The sequence below is a fragment of the Semicossyphus pulcher genome, unplaced genomic scaffold (assembly GCF_022749685.1).
Source record: "Semicossyphus pulcher isolate SPU_LCO1_2020_fin unplaced genomic scaffold, fSemPul1.0.p SCAF_37, whole genome shotgun sequence".
Classification (NCBI taxonomy): domain Eukaryota; kingdom Metazoa; phylum Chordata; class Actinopteri; order Labriformes; family Labridae; genus Semicossyphus; species Semicossyphus pulcher.
The window spans coordinates 234,160-253,645 of NW_027211712.1; the positions used below are offsets into that span (position 1 = coordinate 234,160).

General features: G+C 46.1%; 3 protein-coding genes across 3 annotated transcripts; 2 read left to right on the forward strand and 1 right to left on the reverse strand.

The window, feature by feature from the left end:
* Positions 1–245: 245 nt before the first annotated feature.
* On the reverse strand, positions 246–2,018 carry LOC138606749 (growth arrest and DNA damage-inducible protein GADD45 beta-like). Its single transcript, XM_069679180.1, has 4 exons — positions 1,779–2,018; positions 1,494–1,595; positions 1,155–1,377; positions 246–946 (listed from the first exon to the last, which is right to left on the reverse strand). The coding sequence occupies exons 1-4, from the start codon at positions 1,820–1,822 to the stop codon at positions 833–835; spliced, it is 483 nt and encodes a 160-aa protein (XP_069535281.1). The 5' UTR covers positions 1,823–2,018; the 3' UTR covers positions 246–832.
* Positions 2,019–7,000: 4,982 nt separating this feature from the next.
* Positions 7,001–10,600, forward strand: LOC138606741 (survival motor neuron protein-like). Its single transcript, XM_069679168.1, has 8 exons — positions 7,001–7,048; positions 8,114–8,239; positions 8,487–8,657; positions 9,079–9,270; positions 9,562–9,675; positions 9,781–9,918; positions 9,997–10,131; positions 10,406–10,600. Exons 1-8 carry the CDS (start codon positions 7,001–7,003, stop codon positions 10,439–10,441), a joined length of 960 nt encoding a protein of 319 aa, XP_069535269.1. The 3' UTR covers positions 10,442–10,600.
* Positions 10,601–12,331: 1,731 nt separating this feature from the next.
* LOC138606788 (cocaine- and amphetamine-regulated transcript protein-like) lies at positions 12,332–13,301 on the forward strand. Its single transcript, XM_069679237.1, has 3 exons — positions 12,332–12,463; positions 12,936–13,019; positions 13,194–13,301. The coding sequence occupies exons 1-3, from the start codon at positions 12,332–12,334 to the stop codon at positions 13,299–13,301; spliced, it is 324 nt and encodes a 107-aa protein (XP_069535338.1).
* Positions 13,302–19,486: the final 6,185 nt, after the last annotated feature.

Genomic DNA, 19,486 nt, shown 5'->3' on the forward strand with positions numbered 1-19,486 from the left:
GTTCAGAGCAGGTCATGTTTTAACAGAGAGATTTTCCCTCCTCAGGATGTTTGAGTGGTAGAAGAAGTGAAAGTACAGGCTGAGCTGTCGCAAGACACCAGCGGGGATAAAGATCAATCATGTTGAATCTAATTAAATGTTGTGATTTACCTTCTGTGACTCAACTGTGACTGTAAGTGGGCGAGTCACACACGCACACACACACACACACACACACCTGGATGAAACACTCAGGAACCAATAACTTCTCCTTCAATAATTTATTGATCACATTAAATAACAGCTGGATTCACTCATATATTACTCTGCTCCTTTAAATAACAAACTGTCACGTCACTGTGTAACTCCATGACGTACTAATAACAGGAAATATGAAAACATGACGTCACATATCCAATAACTTCACCTCAGTTCATGTGTGAGCACCTCAGCTGCTCTGGAGCTTCACGTGCAGCTCCTCACTTCATTCATCAGTTCAGTTCAGTCACGTGACGTCCAGCAGCTGCCGGTCAGTCACGCGACAGTTCTCTAACATCTCTCCCTCTCTGCAGCTGCAGGACCTGGGTCCTCATGCACAGTCCTCTGCTCCTCTAACAGGACACGGGGTCCGGCCTTTAGAACCCGTCCGGTACCCGCACCACGTCTCACGTGCCCCCGGCCAACTCAATCCCCCAATCACGCAGCAGGCAGACCCGGCTCGGCTCGGCCCGGTCCCTCTCTCAACACAAACGCCGTTAATCCTCTTCAGCAGGAGGACGGCTGTTTGGACTGTTTCCACTCCTTCTCACCGCTCCGCAGCGGTCTGGTTCGGTTCGGCTCGGCCCAGTTCGGATCAGCGGTCCTGCAGGTCCAGGCAGGGGACCCACTGGTTCCTGCAGCGGCTTTCCTCACAGAAGCTGCTGATGTTCTGCAGGGCCTGACTCTGCATCGGCTGCACCGGAGGGTTCTGCAAAACACGGGGGGAGAGACGGTTAGACTTCCGGTCGTATTTATATTTATGACGTTATGATCTGTAAACTTGAATGTGTATTTTTGCATCTGCTGCTTTTAGGAATATTTTTACTCGTGCAGCTTCACAAGAACTGCTAACAAACAGTATTACAAGCTGAATTAAAGAGTCTTAGTTCCGGTTCAGTATCGGGGGGAGGACTTACAGTGACCAGGATGCAGTGCAGGTCCCGCGGCTCGTTGCCGTTGCTGTCCTCGGTCTCCTCCTCCAGCAGCTTAGCCAGCCGCCTCATGCCGGACACTCGCAGGATGTTGATGTCGTTGTCGCAGCAGAAAGCCTGCAGCAGTGTGAAGTGGATCTGCAGCGCGATGTCATCTTCATCCTCCTCATCGGTGGCGAGGACGCACAGGACCACACTGTCCGGGTCTCTGCAGGAGGAAGAGGAGGAAGGACCGGGTTATTTCCAGAACCATCACAATCATGTGTCAGCACATGCATTTAATAATAAAACATGTGGAAATCTTGTTTGGAAATTCAAACTTACACATTCATGAGCTTGGCGGACTCGTAGACTCCCACCGTGAGACAGTCCTGCCTCTGAGCCGCGACCAGCAACTCCTCCAGAGCCTGACTCACCGTCTCCATCCTGCACAGAGAGAGAGAGAGGCGGTTAGAAACGTGACCGAAACCCGCAGAGCAACTCAAATATGTGTAATAATGTGAGCGTGCAGGTCTGAACATGTGATCCGGAACTATAATCTGCTCCAGAACCTGGTCTGAGAGGGGGTCTGACACTCGTGCAGTGCGTAATTACGCATCATTAACTTACTTTTTCTCGGTGCTGTTGGATCCGACGACCTCTTCCAGAGTCATGTTGAAGTCAGTAAAATAATCCACAAAATCCAGGATAAGAAGAAATATCCACAGCGCGGAGAGGCTGCTGTCCCGTTAAATTCCCGGAATAAAGTCCAGACAAGTGATAATCCAGATCGGTGCAAAGATCCTTCCAGAGTCGGTAAAGAGAGAACACAAATCGAGCGTTTAGTCCGTGATGTGAGAGTGTGAAAGGAAGACGATCTCTGCTGCTGAGAGACGAAACTGTCCGGGCTTTATACCCTCTTTCTGTAGAGGGCGTCACCCCGCCCAGCCGCTCATTCCCTGATTGGTCTGCAGCTGTCAATAGATCCCCCGTACTCTGCTCCTATTGGCTGAGCGCGAGCAGACGCTGGTGAACCCACGTGGGTGTTTTCGGAGAATCCCCCGCTCTCTCCCCCCTCCTCTCCTCCTCACACTCTCCCAGTTTGTTTACTGGGAGTCTTTCTGAGTGGAGGAATTTCCAGATTCTCCACCCTGCTCTTTTTCCAGCTCCCGGAATCTGCTCCTGCTGCTCAGGAAAGCTGCAGAGTTCCCCTGAAACACAGCCGGACATTAGAAGGCTTCCACCCTGTTATGCATCCACATCATGTCTGCTCACAAACACACAGATACACCCGCACAGCAGCGACGATACTTCAAGTCATATGTTTTTAAATTAAGTCTGGTTCGTGCATTAACAGTTAAGGGAAGCTAGGGCAGGTGATCAGCCCCGTGTCAGAGCACGAGCTCGAGGGCAGAGCCGCTTCTGCATTGTATAACGCAGGCCGTGCTGCAGGTTGTGCAAGAGCTGAGTTTAAAATAAGAGACGGAAAGATGCGTTTAGTTAAACTCGAGGAGAAAATCACGAGAAATTCAGATGACAGTTTTGTTTCTCGTTTATTCACAGATGGTTTGTCAGTTCCTCTGCTGCAGCTCGCTCTCTGTCCTGGACGCTTCAGCTGCAGCCTGCTGGGTCTGCAAGATCCATCCGGGCTAAAAATATCCCGGGTCACAGGACCGGACCTGTTTACTGGCTTTAGTCTGAAATCTGGCGCAGCCGCAGAACAGAATAATGATTAAAATGTTGTTTTATTAAAAGTGTTTATTTGAACGTTCATGCATTCATTCTGCTGCAGCTTGTTTCACATGCAGGTTTCACGCGCTCACACCACATGTTGCTGTCACACACGTCTGACCCCCCTCTGTGATCAGGTCTGTCTGCAGGGTAAAACCAGGTCTCAGACGCCCCCCAGCGGCCCCGTAGTGACACTGCAGCGGTGAAACCAGCAAGGCATGTCAGAACACGCCGGGACAGAGAAACCGGTTCCCGGAAAAGGCACTCATGCTGAGGGGGAGTCCCTGAGGGCCCCTGAGGGTCTCTGGGAGGTTTCAGGGACCATCGAGGATGTTTTATAGAGAGATGAAGGAGTTTGGGGGTTTTGAGACAGTTTCAGAGGTTTGAACTGGATTTTCAGGTTGTTTGAGGCTCCTGGGTTTGAGGGGTTTCTACCAATGATTGTGTATATAGATCTTTATATACTGATATATCTTTATATAGATCTTTTTATACAGTCTATGCTTTTGCACATCAACCTGAAAAAATAATCCAGAAACACACCTGCAGGTTTCACTTCAGTTCGTCTGTTTAAATCACTTTACTCCTGCATGAATCATTAAACAGGACATTATATTTCCATCCTGCCTGCAAACCTTTAGGACCTTTCTACATTCAAGAAACTTCATTGACCAACACGAGTTAGGGAGTCAAACACATTTTAAAATAATGAGAAACATTTGAGCTTTTAAATGGAAGTTTAAGAAGTTTTTATTCTTTTGATCTCATTTGTTTTCCAGCTGACTCAGCGTGAACATGTTGGACCGCCACTGAAATACTGAGGTACAAAGGAGGTCAAACTTTTTACTTTGAGGACGTATGAGGACGGCCGGATTCAGGGCTCAGGTTGGAGAAACTAAACGTGATGACTGAAGTTATTTTTGAGTTTTATAAAGACTTTTAGTGGTTTTAGAATCAGCGGGGACATGTTTGGGGTTTTATGCATCTTTAAGGGGTTTACAGGATTATTATTTACATCTCTGACAGCTGGTGGTGGTGATGATGATGGTGGTGATGATCAAGGTGATTTGCAGCCTCATTTCTTACCTTTAACACATACAGTGACTTTAATCAGTTTATTATTACAGATCTGATAAAGAATGACATCATGTTCCTGTAATACAAATAAAAGTTTCACACTATGAAAAGTTTTCATTTCTAAACAAAGCCAATATCAATCTGTGGTCCTGTGCTGCCCCCTGCTGGTGTCACTAGGATCGCGCGGGACGGTTTAATGCTGTTGCTTTGTATGATTTCATGATTTGTGCTCAACGTGAACATGTAAAGTTTGATCCTGCTTCCTGTCTCATAAACTGTTTAATGCACCTGGAGATGTCCGAACGTCTTATGTCAGTGAATGAAAGTAAAAACAGCGCGGGACGCTCACAGGACAGTTTCTCCTTTCAGGAGCTCTCGAGCTTAAAACTCGTGTTAAAGACGCTGCCTGAGTTAAGGACGTGACGTCACAGTTAAAGTGCTTTTTGTGATTTTAGTCAGAGAAACTTTTAATGTGTAAAAATCAACTCAAACTTCTCATTTGATCAATTCTTTTATTTTTCTTAAGATTATGAAAGTTTAGTCACATGACTCAATTTGAGTTCAATTATTGGCTCATTAAATGAACTGAGTTCATGGATCCTTTCACAATAAAAGCACATTATTACACCTGAAACCTGCACAGAGGCTGTCATTAAAGAAAAGTAGTGATTGGATATAAACTGATCACATGTGATCAAATCAATCAGCACTTCAGTATTAATCCCTCTGATCGTTTAAGGTGAAACTACTGATCACATGACGTCACTAATTAAGTGTCAACAGATTCATCGATCACTGATCCGAGGATCATCAGACATTTATTTATTGATTGTATTGATTATAACTGATTTTATTGGATGTGAAAATCTTTCATTAACACCTTAAATCAGCAGAATTACTCAAATATTTGAAAATATTTTTAGGATTTGATCTTAAAAAAACTTCTGTCAAGTTTTTAAAAACCTTTTAAGGTCAACAAGTCAAAACATTTCAGGGACTGAAAGTCGACTTTCGGTCACGTGACCGTCAGCGAACAGCTCAGCACGAAGGGACAGAACACGTGTGAACACGTGGCAGGGCTTTTTATCAAATAAGAATCGTTTCAGGGTCCGTGAACATGGAGTTATTGTCAGGTATTTTAAGGTGTCAAATCAAATATGAATATGTTACGTTTTCAGCATCTGGTAGAAAAAGTGAGACGATTTAAATCTATTAAAGGAAAGTTAAAGTTTCATGATTAATAGAATCTGATCACCTGATAAAAACATTATGTTAAAGGTCAGTTTGAAGGCTTCATGTGTGAAACTCGTCCTCACTGTCTTTAATACAGACGTGATGGGCTCATTGACGAGTGATCAGCAGATCATCAGTCAGTGATTTAATGATCAGATCACATGATAGAAACTCTGAAGGAGCTGAAAACAGTTACAACAAATATCTGCTGTTCAATGTCACTGTGAAGGTTTAAAGTTCAAACAGATTCAGCTTAAAAGATTTTAAGTTTAAAAAACAATCTAAGATTTTAAAGACATGAAATGTGAGTTTCAGGGGAGATTAGAGTATTTGGATCTTTAACTGAAATAAAGCTTTAAAGTTTTACATTTAAAGTCAAAGTTTTAAAGTAAGATCGTTTAAGGGTTTCAGAGGAAAGTTTGAAGATGCTTTCAAGAAACAAAATCTACGTTTGTATTTTTTAATGTTCAAAATTAAAATGTTTAAAAGTTTAACTTCAAAGGTGTTAAAGGTAAAGGAGAGTTTTAGGTCTAAGATTCACTGTGAGAGACATTTGAAGAGTTAATTGTCAGTGAGAGGAGGCTCACAGTTTAGAAAAGTGTTTATCAAATGTAGTTGACGGGTGGATTTCCTTCTCCTCGTTTTAACAGTGAGAAATGTGTTTCTCAAACTTCCTAAGATGCAAATTGTTGAATTTCACAATCCACAAACTGACTAATTAAACCTTAAAGTTTTCAATACACACGTGTTAGTGTGTGTGTGTGTGAGAACCTCCTGCTGGCTGACATGTCCTCAGTCTGCAGTCGTTCCTCTCCTTCTCATTACCATCTCACACGTCCTTAAATCGCTGTTTTTTCCTCTGGAGTCTGGTGGCTGTTTCAGAGGAGAGCTGAGCTGTTTCCTTCATTATCAGTCGACACACTCGGCTGCTCGATGTGAAGTCTGAATCCACTCCTGCCTCGTTCACTCAGTGTCAAAGGTCATTAAAACAGAGATGGGAAGAACTAAGTGCTGCATTTAAGTACAAATTAGAGCAACTTGTCCTTCTACTGCTGATCCAGAACATGTCACAGGGACAGACTCACGCTTTCACACACACACGTGAGGAGTTCATACAATCTGATGTTTTGTTATAAACTACTGAACCGTTTATAAAAGTTTAACTGAAACTTTTTGTCTTTCGTCCTTAGTCTAAAACATTTCATGATTCCAGAGTCCCAAGTTTCAGGTTTAGCTGTTTTCCTTTGATGCTTTACTGAATGAGTCTTTTTCTCACGCAGTGTATTAGTAAGTTTTATAGCAGGAAAAGATCTGAGTTCTTCCTCAACTAAAAAGTCTTTTTGTAGCAACAACAAGAAGTGTTACAGACATTTTTTAATAAAACATTTATGTCTGTAGCCTATAATAATTGGCACAATGCAGGTTCTAATCAATCATTTTATACAAGGCACGTTACAACACAAAGTTACAAAGTGGGGACGCTGGAGGATGTTTGAGATAATGAGTTCATTATATAAAGCCAGTACTTTTTTATACCACTCATTTTATATTAATCACATCTATTGTAAATATTCAGGTCTCTTAAAATACACAAACATTTGTTTCTGCTTTAAAACGTTTAAATTCGTAAGTAAAACAGCAGAACAGTCCAGATAAAAACGTTTGTTTTACTTTCCGGAAATTCTGATGTATTTATTTTGAAAGGTGAGACCGGAAGCAGCTGTTTCTTCACGCCAGGTGAGCTTGACGCAGGATATGGCGGTAAACCCTTTACCTCTGTGATACAATTGTTCCTCTCACGGATGAAAGTCATGACTGAAACCACAGAGAACACCGGCCTCCTCGCAGCTGTGGAGCCGGTACATTTGTAAAGATATAATTTGTGTTTATGTGGCGGGAAATTACCGCGAACCGAGCAGCTAGTTTAACCAGCTGACTAACGTAGCCAACACGTTTACGGTTAATTTACAACAGGCTAATGTTGCTAATGTTATATTTAGCTTGTTTGCTAGCTAACGCTAAAACGTTTTCTGTGTGCAGGAGGAGGAGTCCGTCACTGGCGCTGCTAAACACGAAACGTCTCTCACAGAAGTCTTTGGAAAAACTTTGGACATTTCTCAGGTTCGGATTTCTCAGATTTCAGCTTTAGTCATTCTGCTCTAAATAAAAGAGAAATAGTGACGTTTGGGACACTTTACCGTAACTCTACTGGGCTAAAGGGTGGCAGGGTTAGGAAGGTACAACGTTTTACATGTCAAGTAAGAGGGTTCAACCAAACTCCATTCAAAATGCTGTCATTTTAATACATTCACCAACACGCTATAGATAGAAAATACCCAGAGACAATTTTCGCTGGTTCATTTTAAAGTTTATGTATTTCAGTTTAAAGGTTAATATGATAAATGTTGATATGAATGTTAGAACAGGAATCACTCTTTGAACTTTCCGCGGGCTGTCAGAAGCGTTTCTTTGTCAACATTGTGAGTGCCAAACAGTCCACCAAACTACATTCAAAATACGATGATTTAATGTTTGTAGTCATATTAATAATTATTTAAAAATGATAGAAGATAACCAAACACGTTTTTAAATCAGTTTAACTGGCTATCAAATTCGGCATGTAGAAAGTTAACACTCTACTCTGAACAGTGTTTTAAACATTTAAGATTTAAATGTGTTAGTTCTGACACCTGCACTGTGTTCTAGTGTAAGACTAATGGAATGACAGGTGGAGCTGAAGAGAGATATTTAAATACATGCCATGTTGAAGAATAACTTTAAACAGTATGTCAAGCTTTGGCCCTCATGCATTGAAGCACAAACTTTTGAATGGAGTCCGTTGTGTCCTGTTCTTTCATTTAAGTGTTTATAGGACAGAATTATATTTGTGATTCTGGATTGTTAGTCTTTTCCTGTGTGTGCAGGATGTGACAGAATGTGCAGCCTCAGGTGAGACAGACGACAAAGAGAAGCTGAAGCAGGATGACGGGCAGCAGGATGGACAGACAGCCTCTCCACCTGCAGCTGAACCCTCCAGTACCCAGTCTAAGGTAATCACTGCAGAAACAGGTGAGAGGAGGGTTATAGCTCCTGGTTACATCAGCATTTCTCTCCCATTTCTTTTCATTTGACAGCCTTGAATTATTTTAGATAGAAAATCCTTCAGTTTTTTGAAACATAAAAACAGGCATATGTAGAAAAGTGTTGTTTGTATACGGTAAGACATATCTCAGTCTGACTAACAGACCTGATCAGTGAAGAACATACTGTGCAGCAGAGCATCTGTGTGTCTGTCAGTGTGCGGTGGGCGCTCAGTGTCGGGCCGTGTTGTCAGAGGACAGGCAGGTGTCTCTGGACGGGGAGCGCTGCAAAGTCCAATTCAGCGGCTTTGGCAGCGAGGAAGACGTTGAACTGAGCGCGCTCAAAAGTCCTGAAGCTGCTCTCAAAACCCAGAGACAGGACTCTCAGGTAACATCCACCTTCTGTAATCACATTGGCGTCTGAACTACCTTTAACTAGGCCCAAGAGAAACGCCTCACATTCACTAAATATAGTCTAATGAGCCGAATGTGCTCCATTTTCAGGGGCCTCCCTTTAAAGCCACATACAGCTGAATGCATTACAATACATTTACAATACAAACAAGATATGAGATCACACCCTTAAGACCGAAATCTTTTAGTGAACATTCAGAGATGATTTTAATGTAATTTGGTAAAAATGAATTTCAAGGAAACCCTTAAAAACCGTCGTAAATGTACAGATCAGAATCAGTTGGTTATGCATTGATTAATAAACTCTGACACATTGATTAGGTTCACATTCAGACACAGTTAACTTTGAGTGTTTAAACTTCTTCACATGAAGAACAGAGTCTCTCTGTGTTCAGGACTGGAAACCGGGCTCTCTGTGCCGGGCTGTGTATTCAGGGGACGGCCTGGTTTATCCGGCTGTGGTTCAGTGGGTCAAAGGTCAGCGATGCTGCGTTCGCTATGAGGACTACAACAATGAGGAGGAGCAGGACGTCAGCAGCCTGCTGAACCTGGATGAGCTGCACGGACCGAGCAGAGCCGCTGCAAAGGTGAAACCAGGACTTTAAATTACGTCAAATATTTACTGTTGCTTCTCTCGTCTTTGGGTTTGAACTGTTGGTTTGACTCAAGTTATTTGAACGTCACTTTGGGCTCTGGAAAATCTTTTCAGGTATTTGAAAGACTAAATGATTGATCGATTCAAAGATGAACATCGGCTGATTAATGAAGATGACTCTGATCATTGGTTGCAGTCTAAATTAACGCCCAGTGTTGGAAATGCTTCCTAATGACGGTCAGATAAACACAGACGTCAGGCAAACTGTCTGTGGCTCCTGCAGGGCGGCAGGAGAACGAGCGTGCCCAGCAGGAGGGAGGAGAAGCAGGGGGAGAGAGGAGCAGAGAGGAGGTCAGCATGGAGAGACGATCAGAACTCCTCCTCAGTGAGTCCAGCTGTTTGTGAGCTTTTAATTTAAACAGTGACACCTGCTGGTCAGCTGTTGGTTCTGCACCTGCCCTCATCTTGAAACTGATCCGTCATCTGTTCTGTGTGCGAGCAGGTGAGAGAGAGACTCAGTCATCAGAGTACAGCGGAGAAAGAAGAGAAGAAGAGAGACGGAGGACACAAACCGACCAATCACAGCTTCCCTGTCTTCCCTCCGTTTGCTCCTCCTCCTCCTCCTCAGTCGAGCTTGGGGGTAAAACTACCCACACATGAATCAAATCAGCTGTTACTGATGTTCTGTCTGCTGATTGGTCGGTGTGTCTCTCTGCAGGACTCTGTGTCCTTCATCCCTCCTCCTCCTCCTCCTCTCTGGGCGTTTGGAGGTAAAGACTCTGCAGGCGCTGACTCCGCCTCCAGCATGTTGATGCTGTGGTACATGTGTGGCTTCCACACCGGCAGCTACATGGTCAGTGACACAAATCCTCCTGCACAGGTAGTCCTCTAATATACAGTGTGACATACATACACACATATACCTGAGCTGTCCAAACTGTAAACGCAGGTGAGACCTCAGAGTTTCTCCCGCTCCCGTTTGTTTTCATGTCTGTTCTCTCGTGTTTTTCAAAATCAGTAAATATTGAATTAATTTACAGTCAACAGGTTGTTTTCATTCTGTGAGGTCACATGGTACGCTGTGTTTATATGCGTGTGTTGTACTGATGTGTGTTTATGTGTTTCAGACTCAGCAGGCGTTCAAGTCGAGCTCCAGAGACTAAAGGTAAAAACCAACCACCATGAACACACCTGAACACACTCAGGTACACACACACACACGCACATACGCACACACAAACCTGATCGAGGCTTCAGAAGTGTAACAGGCAGTGAGGCTCCAATAAGAGGCTCTGTTCAGGTGCATTATGGGAAATGTAGGATCCACAGCAGCAGAGTGCTTGATGTGACGGTGGACTCTCTCCACGATTGATCTCACCATGTTATTGTTCAACTTTAATATTAATGACTTTATTTTTTGCTTCCTGCTTCAGAGCCAGAGAGAATTCTGGGAGACGCAGCTGAAAAGAGTGTATATTTTGTAGTTTATTGTTACGATGATTGAATTTGTCCTGAGTTAAAAGTTTTGAGAGAAATGTTTCAGAAGTTTGATCTAATAAAACGTTTGATTGTTCAGTTTGATTTTAGTTTGTGTTCAGAGACTTTAGGAGAACTTTCTTTGTGCTGAAAGTTTGTGTTTGAGTTTCAGTGACTCTCTGAACTCTGCTGTTAGGAAATGAAATCAAAGTGTTTTAGTTTGTAATGAAAAAGTAAGATGGAAACCTTTGATGTCTTCAATAAATCAGGATCAATATAAAACGGCTCCTGATGGTTTTTCTGTTAAATAATGTCTGACACACGTCGACCTCGTCGGTCGGAGGTCTCACTCTGAGCAAGATATTAAAACCTCTTATGTACTTTGACGTAAACGGTGACACGCAGAGACCCCAAACGTAACAGCACTTCCTGTTCTTCTGCGGTCTTAAAGGAACAGTCCACTGAACGCAGAAATACAAAGACCAGAATGCATTGCACACAAAGAGTTTAATATTTCGTCTTCAGTCTTTGTGTCTGTGTCAGATTATTCAGTCTTTTTCTGACTGGCCTGATAGTATGACAGACATGACCAGTCAGAGCTCGCTGATGATGTCATCTGGAAGGAGGAGCTACCGGCTGACTTTCTTTCAGGAACAAGAATGTAAACAAAGATGGCGTCTGAAGCGGTGTGTTGAATACTGACAGTTGTGTTTAGAAGCCACTGAAACAGGAACGATCAAAGATTGTCTCTTAAAAACACGACGTATTACAAGCTACAACATGGAGAGGTAAACACTTCCTGAAACAGTTCGATGCTAACAGCTGTTAGCAGCGCTAAGCTGTTTTAGAATCTGCATAAATGATTTATCACTTCCTGTTTCCATCGCGGAGCAATGGACCAAACAGGGATCATGTTTAGTGTAGATCACACAGAGTACATCTAATGTAAATGGGATGTTTGTGAGTTACTGCATGTTACCAGGAGGTGGCGCTGTGAGTGACTGACTGACTGACTGTGGCATGAATGTATTTCAGTGTGGACTGTTAGAAGTTTGGACATGTGTGTTCAAGCTACAATGACACAGCAAATGTTGTTTAAACCACGAGGGCTTCATTACGCTCCAAACAAACTGTTGCTGCTTTGTCTTCTCTCATTGGCTGACTGCTCGAGTTTAACTGACGTCAACGTCAACATGGGAAACAGTTTTTATTACTTTGAGAAACAATGGACTCTAAAGTCTAACGTCACCTCAAATTATAGATTTGGAATGAATCTGTTTTCATCTTTAAATAAAATAGTCCTCCTGCCGTCACGTCTTCTCTGACGGAGAGTCTCCTCCTGCTGACCCTCGGAGGTCAGTCTGCTGGTTGTCTCATTATCAGCAGGTCAATATTTTCACTCTGACGTCACAAACGCTCCAATATAAACCTTCAGACTGCGACCAGGAGCTCCACAGGACCGACTCAGACCTCAGAGACACAGGACCGACTCAGACCTCAGAGACACAGGACCGACTCAGACCTCAGAGACACAGGACAGACAGGCCAACTCACCCCTCCTGGTCTGAGTCAGCACCATGGTCAGCGGCGGGATGCTGCTCCTCAGCGCCTCCTGCTGGCTGCTGGTGGTTTTGGGGAGCAGTGAGAGGATGATGGAGGCGCGATCGGCTGATGACGACGCCATCGAGACCCAGCAGGAGAAAGAACTGGTGAGTCTGACGTTGGAGAAACATTCAGCAGCTGATCTCTGAGTTTAAGTTAATCCTGGGAAAAGATGACAGAAATATTTGAACCATTTTCCTGCTCAGCATGGTGGAGGAGGTTTTCAGATCCTTTACTGCAGTAAAAGTAGTAATACTGAACGGTTAGACACGCCACTACAAGTAAAAGACCTGCATGGAAGATGTGTATGTTTGTGTTGGAGTCATTAAAGAGTCCTGACCACATGAAGAACTTGTTTATATCCTGACTTCACACAAAATCACATCTTTATTTAGATTTGAAGAATGGCTTTCTGGGACGTGACCTCCCGCAATTACCGTTTATCACCATTAGAGGCGCCAAAGAGAACGAAACAGAGCTTTGAGATTATAACTTTACAACTTTAAGCAGCAGATGTTGAATGATTGTATTTGATGTAAAACAGGAAGTGTTGAGTTGAAGTTTGTCTTCTGTCCTCAGATCGCAGCTCTGCAGGAAGTTCTGGAGAAGTTAAAGAGCAAAAAGCTGCCGCCGTCAGAGAAGAAGCTCGGTCTGCTTCCTCCTGTAAGAACTCTGTTATTCTCCTCATCTTTAAAAAGAGGTTGTTATTGATCCAAAGCAGGTTCAATCCACTTCTTGTTTAGTTACTCTAATTTTTGTTCTGTAATTTTGCCGCCATCGGGGAATAGAATTTAATTAGTAAAGTTCTGTCTTATCTCAAGTCTGTGTGTGTGTCAGTGCGATGCAGGGGAGCAGTGTGCAGTGCGTAAAGGTTCGAGGTTCGGGAAGCTGTGTGGATGTCCTGCAGGAACCGTCTGTGACTTCAACGTCCTCAAATGTCTGTAGAGTCCATACACACTTCCTGTTTGTCCAAACTACAAAATAAAGGCCCATTTTTCAAAACCCCACTGCTCTGTGTTTTTATTCCTCTGCTGCGGTGCCCCCCGTCCTCCTGTTTGTATGCTGCCCCCCAGTGGTAGAAAATAACTTAACACTGACTCAACTACTGTAAACGTTCAGTAAATCAGGACAAAAACAAAACTTCTTAGAAACTTTTCAGGTTTATTATTCTCACTGAAACCCCCCCCCGAACACAACATTAGATAAAAGCCTCTAAAAGTCGAGTCGTCATAACAAGTACAAATTAAAACATTCACACACACTCTGACCCTGTTCACACCTGACTCACCATCAGCTGATCAGGATTGTAAAACTTGAGGACAATCAGTAAACACCAGATGGCACTGGTGAGCCCAGTGCATGCTGGGAGGTCCTCAGTCATGTCTCTGTTACACAGATTTAAGTGTCTGGTGTGAACAGGGCCTTTAAATAGAAAAAGTCGCGTAAAGCTTCATTTTTGATCCCTGCTGATCGTTTCTAAATCCTCCGTCAGATCTTTGATTTCATTTGACAGATTCACCTGAAGACACCTGAAGCCTGCTGCAGAGCAGCATCACGTCTGCTCTGTGAAACTTGGATTAATGATTTATTGGTTCAACTGCTCGTTTACTTCATAATCACAACTTGTTCCACTTCACAGCAAACACCTGGTTGTGATTCTTCTGCTCTGAAATATCGACTCTGCATCGAGTCGTGTCCTTCCAGTGCAACATCAGCACCAGAGAGCTAACGGCTAACATGCTAGCATCCGTCAGTCTCAGACAGGACAGTCAGAGGCCTCTGTCAGGACGTTTTTTTTTTAAATGGTACACAACTTTATTTAAAACGGTGACGTGTTTTTCTTCCTCCCTGTGGTGAGTGCACAGATTTCACTGATTGGAACAGTTTACAGATACCGCTCGATGTCGCCCTGCTGTCTTTGGAAAGGTTTAACTCTGACCAACAGAAATGCTTTTCAGCAGATTTAAGCACTAGTTGAGAGTCAGTGAATGCAACGTTCATGGCCTCCTGCTTGTTAATAAAAACCTGAAGATCAAATAAAAAAACAAAGTTGCAACAACAAGAAAAGAAACCAAAAGTCAATATTCAGAAAATTGAATCATTTGAGTCATTTTTTCTGCTCGTCCTTTATGACAGTTTGTTTTTGTTGTTGCTGTTTCTCTCTTCAGCAGCTGACTCTCTAATGTCCCTGAATGCACCATCATGGAGCATTTTTTTAAATGGACTGAAGCTGAATCAGGACAAAACTAAAGAACAGTTCTGATGGATCCTGTCTCTGCAGCAAGGTGAGGATCCAAAACCTGACGGAGGATTTAAAAACCGAATATTATATACAATATAAAGTTAAAGTTATACAAGCAAAATTAAAGCAGCAGAAAAAACAGTCTTTGAATCGGTCAGTAAACGTCTCAGCTGTTCAGTTCAAAGCAAAGCTCGAGTCCAATCATTCATCATACGGCAGTGTCACATGTCAGCGTCTCCATGGCGATCAGTTGCGTAGACAGGAAGTTTGTACAGCAGTCGTTGAGTCCGTCCAGGCTCCGCCCCCTTCCTGGACCACAGTGCTCGCCGTCGTTCGACAGGTCGCCGCCTCGCTGAGCTCCTGAAACACAACACACACATGCATTAACACCCTGTGACCAAGCCCCGCCCCCTGATCCTCTGACATCATCAAAACATCAGCGCTCTGTTTTGGTGTAACAACACACTTTTCCCAGAATGCATTTTGACATTGTGTGATGTAACAGCCTCACAGCTACACCACGCCCTGCTGAGTGATGATCTGCTTCGTTCACCGTCTGTGTTAATCGCTTTAATAGTCAGCAGCGTTCTGTGTTGCGTTTGTGTGTTTGTCACAAACGTTTCTCTTCTGGGAAAGATTTTTAAGAGCTGGTTTCTGGTTAGATAAGAATCAAATGAAAATAGAAATATTATTTTTCTTCTTTCTTTTGAAACATTTATTTGTAGTTTTTAAATCTTCTCTCTTTGTCCGTTTCCTCTCCTGTCCTCTTGTGTCCTCTTGTGTCCTCTCTTGTCCTCTCTTGTCCTCTCCTGTCCTCTCCTGTCCTCTGGTGTCCTCTCCTGTCCTCTGGTGTCCCCTCCTGTCCTCTCCCGTCCTCTGGTGTCCTCTCCTGTCCTCTCCTGTCCTCATGTGTCCCCTCCTGTCCTCTGGTGTCCTCTCCTGTACTCTTCTGTCTCTGGTGTCCTCTCCTGTCCTCTCCTGTCCTCTCTTGTCCCCTCCTGTCCCCTCCTGTCCTCTCTTGTCCCCTCTTGTCCTCTCCTGTCCCCTCTTGTCCCCTCTTGTCCCCTCTTGTCCTCTCCTGTCCCCTCCTGTCCCCTCCTGTCCTCTCTTGTCCTCTCTTGTCCTCTCCTGTCCTCTCCTGTCCCCTCCTGTCCTCTCCTGTCCTCTGGTGTCCCCTCCTGTCCTCTCCTGTCCTCTCCTGTCTCTGGTGTCCTCTCCTGTCCTCTGGTATCCTCTCTTGTCCTCTCCTGTCCTCTCCTGTCGCTGGTGTCCTCTCTTGTCCTCTCTTGTCCTCTCCTGTCCTCTCCTGTCCCCTCTTGTCCCCTCTTGTCCTCTCCTGTCCTCTCCTGTCTCTGGTGTCCTCTCTTGTCCTCTCTTGTCCCCTCTTGTCCTCTCCTGTCTCTGGTGTCCTCTCTTGTCCTCTCCTGTCTCTCTTGTCCTCTCCTGTCTCTGGTGTCCTCTCTTGTCCTCTCCTGTCTCTGGTGTCCTCTCCTGTCCTCTCTTGTCCTCTCCTGTCTCTGGTGTCCTCTCCTGTCCTCTCATCCCCTCTTGTCCTCTCTTGTCCTCTCTTGTCCTCTCCTGTCCCCTCCTGTCCTCTCCTGTCCTCTCTTGTCCTCTCCTGTCTCTGGTGTCCTCTCCTGTCCTCTCATCCCCTCTTGTCCTCTCTTGTCCTCTCTTGTCCTCTCCTGTCCCCTCCTGTCCTCTCCTGTCCTCTCTTGTCCCCTCTTGTCCTCTCCTGTCTCTGGTGTCCTCTCCTGTCCTCTCATCCCCTCTTGTCCTCTCTTGTCCTCTCTTGTCCTCTCCTGTCCCCTCCTGTCCTCTCCTGTCCTCTCTTGTCCTCTCCTGTCTCTGGTGTCCTCTCCTGTCCTCTCCTGTCCTCTCTTGTCCTCTCCTGTCCCCTCCTGTCCTCTCCTGTCCCCTCTTGTCCTCTCTTGTCCTCTCCTGTCCTCTCCTGTCTCTGGTGTCCTCTCCTGTCCTCTCTTGTCCTCTCTTGTCCTCTCCTGTCTCTGGTGTCCTCTCCTGTCCTCTCTTGTCCCCTCCTGTCCTCTCTTGTCCTCTCTTGTCCTCTCCTGTTCTCTCCTGTCTCTGGTGTCCTCTCCTGTCCTCTCTTGTCCTCTCCTGTCTCTGGTGTCCTCTCCTGTCCTCTCATCCTCTCTTGTCCTCTCCTGTCCCCTCCTGTCCTCTCCTGTCCCCTCTTGTCTCCTCTTGTCCTCTCCTGTCTCTGGTGTCCTCTCCTGTCCTCTCTTGTCCTCTCTTGTCCTCTCCTGTCCCCTCCTGTCCTCTCTTGTCCCCTCTTGTCTCTGGTGTCCTCTCTTGTCCTCTCCTGTCCTCTCTTGTCCTCTCCTGTCCCCTCCTGTCCTCTCCTGTCCTCTCTTGTCCCCTCTTGTCCTCTCCTGTCTCTGGTGTCCTCTCCTGTCCTCTCTTGTCCCCTCCTGTCCTCTCCTGTCCCCTCTTGTCCTCTCTTGTCTCTGGTGTCCTCTCCTGTCCTCTCCTGTCCTCTCTTGTCCTCTCCTGTCTCTGGTGTCCTCTCCTGTCCCCTTTTGTCCTCTCCTGTCCTCTCTTGTCCTCTCCTGTCTCTGGTGTCCTCTCTTGTCCTCTCCTGTCCTCTCTTGTCCCCTCTTGTCCTCTCCTGTCCCCTCTTGTCCCCTCTTGTCCTCTCCTGTCCCCTCCTGTCCCCTCCTGTCCTCTCTTGTCCTCTCTTGTCCTCTCCTGTCCTCTCCTGTCCTCTGGTGTCCCCTCCTGTCCTCTCCTGTCCTCTCCTGTCTCTGGTGTCCTCTCCTGTCCTCTGGTATCCTCTCTTGTCCTCTCCTGTCCTCTCCTGTCGCTGGTGTCCTCTCCTGTCCTCTCTTGTCCTCTCCTGTTCTCTCCTGTCTCTGGTGTCCTCTCTTATCCTCTCTTGTCCCCTCTTGTCCTCTCCTGTCCTCTCCTGTCTCTGGTGTCCTCTCTTGTCCTCTCCTGTCCTCTCTTGTCCCCTCTTGTCCTCTCCTGTCCTCTCCTGTCTCTGGTGTCCTCTCTTGTCCTCTCTTGTCCCCTCTTGTCCTATCCTGTCTCTGGTGTCCTCTCTTGTCCTCTCCTGTCTCTCTTGTCCTCTCTTGTCCTCTCCTGTCTCTGGTGTCCTCTCTTGTCCTCTCCTGTCCCCTCTTGTCCTCTCTTGTCTCTGGTGTCCTCTCCTGTCCTCTCCTGTCCTCTCTTGTCCTCTCCTGTCCCCTCCTGTCCTCTCCTGTCCTCTCTTGTCCCCTCCTGTCCTCTCCTGTCCCCTCTTGTCCTCTCTTGTCCTCTCCTGTCTCTGGTGTCCTCTCCTGTCCTCTCTTGTCCCCTCCTGTCCTCTCTTGTCCCCTCCTGTCCTCTCCTGTCCCCTCTTGTCCTCTCTTGTCTCTGGTGTCCTCTCCTGTCCTCTCTTGTCCTCTCCTGTCTCTGGTGTCCTCTCCTGTCCCCTTTTGTCCTCTCTTGTCCTCTATTGTCCTCTCCTGTCTCTGGTGTCCTCTCTTGTCCTCTCCTGTCCTCTCCTGTCTCTGGTGTCCTCTCCTGTCCTCTCTTGTCCTCTCTTGTCCTCTCCTGTCTCTGGTGTCCTCTCCTGTCCTCTCTTGTCCCCTCCTGTCCTCTCTTGTCCTCTCTTGTCCTCTCCTGTTCTCTCCTGTCTCTGGTGTCCTCTCCTGTCCTCTCTTGTCCTCTCCTGTCCTCTCTTGTCCTCTCTTGTCCTCTCCTGTCCCCTCCTGTCCTCTCTTGTCCCCTCTTGTCTCTGGTGTCCTCTCTTGTCCTCTCCTGTCCTCTCTTGTCCTCTCCTGTCCCCTCCTGTCCTCTCCTGTCCTCTCTTGTCCCCTCCTGTCCTCTCCTGTCCCCTCTTGTCCTCTCCTGTCCTCTCTTGTCCTCTCCTGTCTCTGGTGTCCTCTCCTGTCCCCTTTTGTCCTCTCTTGTCCTCTCCTGTCCTCTATTGTCCTCTCCTGTCCTCTCCTGTCTCTGGTGTCCTCTCCTGTCCTCTCTTGTCCTCTCTTGTCCTCTCCTGTCTCTGGTGTCCTCTCCTGTCCTCTCTTGTCCCCTCCTGTCCTCTCTTGTCCTCTCTTGTCCTCTCCTGTTCTCTCCTGTCTCTGGTGTCCTCTCCTGTCCTCTCTTGTCCTCTCCTGTCTCTGGTGTCCTCTCCTGTCCTCTCATCCCCTCTTGTCCTCTCTTGTCGTCTCCTGTCTCTGGTGTCCTCTCCTGTCCTCTCTTGTCCTCTCTTGTCCTCTCCTGTCCCCTCCTGTCCTCTCTTGTCCTCTCTTGTCCCCTCTTGTCTCTGGTGTCCTCTCTTGTCCTCTCCTGTCCTCTCCTGTCCTCTCTTGTCCCCTCCTGTCCTCTCCTGTCCCCTCTTGTCCTCTCTTGTCTCTGGTGTCCTCTCCTGTCCTCTCTTGTCCCCTCCTGTCTCTGGTGTCCTCTCCTGTCCCCTTTTGTCCTCTCTTGTCCTCTCCTGTCCTCTATTGTCCTCTCCTGTCCTCTCTTGTCCTCTCCTGTCCTCTATTGTCCTCTCCTGTCCCCTTTTGTCCTCTCTTGTCCTCTCTTGTCCCCTCTTGTCCTATCCTGTCTCTGGTGTCCTCTCCTGTCCTCTCTTGTCCTCTCCTGTCCCCTCCTGTCCTCTCCTGTCCCCTTTTGTCCTCTCTTGTCCTCTCTTGTCCTCTCCTGTCCCCTCCTGTCCTCTCTTGTCCTCTCTTGTCCCCTCTTGTTCTCTCCTGTCTCTGGTGTCCTCTCTTGTCCTCTCTTGTCCTCTCTTTTCCTCTCCTGTCCCCTCCTGTCCTCTCCTGTCCTCTCTTGTCCCCTCTTGTCCTCTCCTGTCTCTGGTGTCCTCTCCTGTCCTCTCTTGTCCTCTCCTGTCCCCTCCTGTCCCCTCTTGTCCTCTCTTGTCCTCTCCTGTCTCTGG